At 37.5% G+C, this 6,863-nt stretch overlaps 1 protein-coding gene across 1 annotated transcript; it reads right to left on the bottom strand.

Moving 5' to 3' along the window:
• Positions 1–954: 954 nt before the first annotated feature.
• On the bottom strand, positions 955–6,814 carry selenof (selenoprotein F). Its single transcript, XM_026934609.3, has 5 exons — positions 6,675–6,814; positions 5,073–5,240; positions 4,664–4,727; positions 3,777–3,826; positions 955–1,661 (listed from the first exon to the last, which is right to left on the bottom strand). Exons 1-5 carry the CDS (start codon positions 6,720–6,722, stop codon positions 1,530–1,532), a joined length of 462 nt encoding a protein of 153 aa, XP_026790410.1. The 5' UTR covers positions 6,723–6,814; the 3' UTR covers positions 955–1,529.
• Between the last annotated feature and the right edge of the window lie 49 nt (positions 6,815–6,863).

Below are 6,863 nucleotides of genomic sequence, written 5' to 3'. Positions count from 1 at the left end.
CCTATAAAGAGCAGTAAACAGTAATAAATGAAACAAAGTCAGTATTTAATGTGACGATCCTTCACTTTAAATAAAATAAAGCAGTATCTGAGGTGCAGTGTGTGCAGTTTTCTAAGGAAATGAGCTGGAAGTGTTACTGAGCATCTTGCAGAAGCAGCCACAGTTCTTCTGGAGACTTTGACTGTCGACTCGCTTCTTATTTCTGCAGCGAAACCCAGCAGCCTTCATTATGTTTTTATCTGAAAAGTGTCTCTTATGGAATCTGCTGCTTTCTTTACTGACATACAAACATTTTTCTGTAACATTTCATTTTGTGCTGGAAAACTAATGTTTGGAATCTAAAATGGTTTTGTACTGAATCAATAATGTAGAAGTCAGAAAATAAACATCTATAACAAAGTTTGTACTAAAAAAAAAAAAAATAAAATAGGGTGCAAAGACTTTTGCACAGTACTGTAAATGTATATATATTTAAAAGCATAAGAGCTGGTTTCATCCTGGTGTAATGGTTTTGTGATGTAAGGATACATGGATAATTAAAGTCTAAAAACTCTCTCAAAGAAAAATTACATCACTTGTATTCAGGAACAGATTATTTCTGTATTTCTGTAAAATTCAGGGAAAAACCTCAAATAAGTGCAAATGGATTGAAATCTACAGCTGGACTTTACATAATATTTACATTATTTCCTCTTGGATGCCTGATTTGTTTTTCATGTCCCAAGTTCATTTGTAGTAGTTTCTTGTGCTTTAAAACATTTTTAAATATTTTTTAACACTATTTTATTATTTTAATTGATTAAATTTAATTACCAGGATGTTAAAACTGTAAAACATTTCTTTGTGGCTGCTTTTTTTTTCTCTTTCTACGTCCATTAAAGGCCAAATCATGACTGTTTTATAAACTCAGGTTTATAAAAGATGCTACATAAACTCAAGATCCAAACATTTCGCTTGTGTCGAAACAGAACTTTATTAAACAGAGATCAGTTTAAACACCAGAGGGAGCGCTCATGTCTCTCTCCGTCGCTGCGCGCTGTGAGAACGGCACACACATCAGGCCTCACACACCACTCGCTGGTTTCCTGTGAGGCCTTCACTAATGTGTAGCTCCACACGAGCGCTAGCGTACGGGGAAAAACGACAAGCACCGCCGACCCAGCATCGTCAGGATTCTCCGTCCATACACAAATATACAGTACAAAAAAAACAAAAAACCCCAAAACTACAGTTTCAGATTGAACAGCTGGAAAAGGGCTGATGATCAAGAGGCCCAGAAGGACGCCTGGGATCGAGTCCCGTTCTGAAGGAATGCCATAATTAGGATTTAATCATGATACGATGATAAAATGTAAGACTGGCACATGCCTAGTCGAAATCTGAAGAGGTGAATGAATAAACGAGGTGAAAAAAGATGAAATGATTTCATTATAAACTTTGTTTGGATGACTAGAACATTAAAACAACTTGTACACGGTCCATCGGTTTCGATCTGATCTGTGTAAACAGAAGTGAGGAGATGAGAGGTGTTAAATGCGGTCGAGTTTTTCCCCGAGGAATTCCTCCACGCTGTCCGTGTTCCACTTGAGGATGCTGAGTTCTTCAGCGATGTTCCCGTTATCGTCCAGCAGCTTCAGTACAGGATCCGAGCCTCGCACATACTGCGGTACACAAACGATTCACGCTTAATAAACTTGTTAATGAAAGGATACAGAATTTACTTCCTCAGCTCAAATGTAGTTGCTCATCTGTAAGTATGTACACTATATGGCCAAAAGTATGTGCACCCCTGACCATCACAACCGTATGTGTTTCTTCCTCAAACTGTTTCCACAAAGTCTGAAGCTCACAATTGTATAGAACGTCTCTGTGTGCTGTAGCTTTACAGTTTCCCTTCACTGGAGCTAAGAGACTCAAACCTGTTCCAGCATGACAATGCCCCTGTGCACAAAGCGAGCTCCATGAAGACATGGTGTGTGAAGGTTGGAGTGGAAGAACTCGAGTGTCCTGCACAGAGCCCTGACCTCAACCCCACTGAACACCTTTGGGATGAACTGGAACACCGACTGAACCCCAGACCTCCTCGACATCCCAACATCAGCGCCTGACCTCACTAATGCTCTTGTAGCTGAATGAACACAAATCCCCACAGCCACGCTCCAACATCTAGTGGAAAGACTTCGCAGAAGAGTGGAGCTTATTATAACAACAAAGGGGGAATAAATCTGGAATGAGACGTTCAACAAGGACATATGGACACGATGGTCAGGTGTCCACAAACTTTTGGCCATGTAGCGTATGTATGTATGTATGTAATGTAGTTAACATACATTTAGAGTCACGCATCGTTAAGTGTGTTGGAAAGAACTTCAGTACGAGTATCAGGACCATTTCTGATTTCAGTAGAATTTTAGCTTTAAGTTTATAATATCCAGGTGAAGTTATCCACTGTGTACGGAAAGAGACTCGAGCATAGCTGTGTTCGATGTGTGTTAACATTAATAATAATAATAAAAAAATAAAATAAAAAAAAAAGATAGGAAATGAGTTACAGAGATGAGAGTAGAAAATTTTTTGTTTTCTTTTTAATTTGGAATTTTAATCAAAAGCACTTCCGCTGTTTAGATATTTACAGATTCTTTTTATTATTTAATTGCTTTGAATAATTTTAATAAAATTCAATTTATTCTTTCTCTGTCTCTCTCTCTCTCTCATATATATATATATATATATATATATATATATATATATATATACACACACACACACACACACACACACACACACATTTATTCAATATTTTTGCCCCTTTTTATTTCCTTATTTTTACACTTTTATCATCACTTCATTTTTTTTAATGTATTTTATTCTTGTGCCTTCTGCTATTTTTTTTCTTATTTAATTTTTACTACTTTTACTTTTCACACTTAATAAACTTGCCATGTTAATGAAATATACAGAATTTTCTTCCTCAACTAAAATGCAGTCGATCATCTGTATGTATTTACGTAACGTAGCTAACAATTAAGAGACGCATCATTATTTTATCACTTGCCTTAAAAGATATTATCTGCTTCAGTAAAGGCTGAGATATGCACAGCATGAAACACGTAAAGTTACAGCTTTACCTCTGACTGTTACAAAGCCCTGACACTGGAGACTCCTTCCATCAATGTTACATAAACATCTCCTTACTTTAAGAAAACTTCACCATATCAAAGATTTTAAAATCCGCTTATACAGAGCGTCTGCTGTACACGTCCCTGTGAATGAGCTGTTACTATAGAAACGATAACCTATTAATACAGGACGAGCGCTTTAATATAAACCTGCGCTACTGTCAGAGCTGCTGTTATAGAGAATTAATCAACACCTTCTGACCAATCAGAGTCCAACAGCGCTGTAGTATTCACTTATACAGTATAATCTGCATCAGGTGGGTTTATGGGAAAGTGTAGCTAGAGATGGACGAGACCCAAAGCAGAACTAGTGCCAAAAAAATCCGAAGTCTGGAGCCATGTTGGGCTTCTTTATTATATTTTCCGTACATTCTGTGACGCTATAATCACAGCACTTCATTATTTACGCTGTTTTACACAGTGCTTTAGAGTTTATTGTGTTTCACTGGCAGGCGAAATCAACCACATCAAACTGTCACATATACGAGGATCAATTTTTTCTAGTTTCACTGCTTTCGCACCTTTTTTCCATTTAAGGTTGCATTTAAATTTAACACAGAACCACGTGAGACGCATCACTTGTCGGAGACGTTTTACCTTAATCTGAAGGCCCTTGAACATCTTCGGCTTGTCGCTCCTGACGAAAGCTGAAAGGAAATTTACAGTTATTCAGTTCAGAATAAATGAACAGCCAGAAATAAATTATACGACACTCGAGCAGATTTATTAACGGAAAACCTGAACCTGCGTCCCGCTGCTGAATGTGATTTACTGCCATCGGCGTCGTGTTCTCTGAGAAGCTGCGAGAAGAACCTGATCTGTAGATGTCTGTAAAGCTTCTCTACTGGTTAAAGCTCAAAATCTCACTAAATGCATGTGACGTCAGACCTGCCAATCCCGAAGAGGGATAAATAACGTCATCGCTCGTTTAATGTCCTGCGTAGAAAGCGTGGAACGTTTCCACTCGGCTGATGTTTCACTTTCACCGTTGATCTGCTGCTCAAACTGTTTAAAGACGTCTGTGTGTGTGTGTGTGTGTGTGTGTGTGTGTGTGTGAGACCAGTCGAGTGTTTTTAGATCATCATCGTAATTATCGCTACCAATAAAATTATTTGTAAAGTGTTAGATTTGACACTTCATTGTTTATTTTGGTCAAAATTTGTCATGTTTTTGTGCCATTTTTCACCATTTTTCAGCAGGTGACATTTTTGCTTCTTTCTTAATACACATATTTATACTCTAACATTTTATTTTCACACGAATGAGCACAAAACGTTCTCCTTCTACGGCGACGGAAAGCGAGGACAACACGTCAGCGCGTTTCAACCAGGAAAATCGAGTCGAGTCAAAGCATTATTAGTTTGAGATGGAGGAAGGGGGCGGAGCTTCCTCACAGTGTATATCACTGTGTAATATCACATTGTTTAAAAATCACATTCTTCCGGTTCTGTCCACTCGTATTTCATGCTCGCGCTACAGCTTACCTTGGACTTGAGGGAACCTCCCCAATTTTCATCCGCAGACCTCGAGGATGGCTCCGGGGTAGAGCTGCACACGAAACAACACTCAGTACATCATCAACATCATCATCATTATCATAATCACTGTGTAACATGGCTTGTGTATCGTGTAGGTTTAGCAAAGCGATGGAGCACAGAGAGAGAGAGAGAGAGAGAGAGAGAGAGACAGAGACAGAGAGAGAGAGAGAGAGACGTGGTGATGGAAGACAGAGAGAGAGAGAGAGAGACGTGGTGATGGAGCACACAGAGAGAGAGAGAGTGAGAGAGAGAGAGAGACAGAGAGAGAGAGACAGAGAGAGGGAGAGAGAGAGAGAGAGAGAGTGAGAGAGAGAGGGAGAGAGACGTGGTGATGGAGCACAGAGGTGGAGCGTACCTTCCTGGACTCGAGCTGAGCCTCCTCCTGGCAGCACTGCCTGCAGAAGGGCTCGAGCTGCGTCAGGCTGAACTCGCTCAGCAGATCACACGAGCTGCACAGCAGGTTACTGGAGAAGCCGAGCTCCCTGCACGCCTCCGACGACAGCTCGGCTCCCAGCGCCGCCAGCTACAGCGCGGTACACAAGCGTCAGTCAGACCCTGATAAACTCATAAACAGTACGCAGTTCTAGTCTGTTTATTTTACTTTACTGCTGCTACACTACACTATAGTACACGACACTAACAATCTATACAGAGGAACGACAAAAAAAACTCACGTGACTTGACTTATATAGCGCTTTTAACAACAAACATCGTTACAGAAATATATAAACTCAGGATATAAGTTTTAAATGTATGAATTTATCCCTAATGATTGAGCCAGAGGTGACGGTGGTGAGGAAAAACTCCCTGAGACATCAACAGGAAGAAACCTCGAGAGGAACCAGACTCAAAAAGAAACCCATCCTCATCTGAGTGACACCCGAGAGTGCGATTATAAATCATTCCCTTCTGTAACTGTGTACTACAGAGTCAAAAAGTGCTGACTGTTTTTGAAAAATCTTCAGATCGAGCATCAGAGCTATTTTTGACTTTAATTTTAGCTTGAGCGTAACTGTGTTAGATAAGTTTTAACATCAACACGTCAGGAAACGAGTTACAGAAATCAGAGCAGAAAATGTTTTTTTTTTTTTTTTTTAAAATTGGAATTTTAATCAAAAGCACATCTACTGTTTAGGTATTCATAGATTTTTTATTTTTATTTTAGTCTATTTAGTTGAACACTTTAAATAATTTTAGAATTTATTATATTATAATATATCATATATATATACACACATTTTTATTCTATATTTATGCCCCTTTTCCCCTTGTGTTTATTTTTTATACTCTTATTTTCACTTCATTTTTTAATTTTATTCTTGTGCATAATTTTTTTTTTTTGTCATTTAACATTTAATTTTCACTACTTGGCCATTTCTAGTTTACTATTATTATTATTATTAAAAGGAATAGATACACTTCATTTACATATAATTTACATACAACATCACAACTCAGATTTATTTATTTTTATATATTTTAATCAAACTATTCAGATATCAAGGATGTTTGTTAGACATTAAGAAATCATATATATTAATAGTTATTATGTTATGAATAATAAATTAAACAAAACAGTCCGTTTTGTAAATTCGGTGTTATATGTTTTAATATCAGTATTAATTTCCTTTGTGTGACGTAACACCAAGAGCCGGAAGTTAAAAAAAAAACACGATTGTAACAACAAATGGTTCTAATTTTACTATTATAAATAATAAGATTGTAAATCAGTTGTAAAAGATAATTGTTCGTGATTTTAATAAAAGATTTACAGTTACACATTTCAGCTAATTTCAATAAGCCACGTCACGAGAACTGTAGCTAGCTGTAGTTAGCATATTAGCATACTTATCGATTTCATAAACATCTTTCCTTTCAATTATCCAATGTCAAACTAATTTTAGATAAATCATGAATACATAAATGCTTTCTTTAATCTTAAGTTTAAGTTTCTTACCGACTGAAGCAACGGCAATAACCAAAGTAAATACACCTCCGGCGCCATTGCAGCCCTCTTCCGCTTCTGAGCTGAGCGGAAGTGGTTACGACTTTTCAGCCGGAAGAGATTACACGTTGACCTGGAAGTGAAAGCAAACAACAACGCAAAGTATTATTTTTAAAAAACTTTTAAACAAATATAAACAAT

Source organism: Pangasianodon hypophthalmus, chromosome 14 (assembly GCF_027358585.1).
Source record: "Pangasianodon hypophthalmus isolate fPanHyp1 chromosome 14, fPanHyp1.pri, whole genome shotgun sequence".
In the NCBI taxonomy this organism is placed as follows: Eukaryota; Metazoa; Chordata; class Actinopteri; order Siluriformes; family Pangasiidae; genus Pangasianodon; species Pangasianodon hypophthalmus.
Note: the sequence above shows the minus strand (reverse complement) of the source record. Positions and strands in the feature narration are given on the sequence as shown.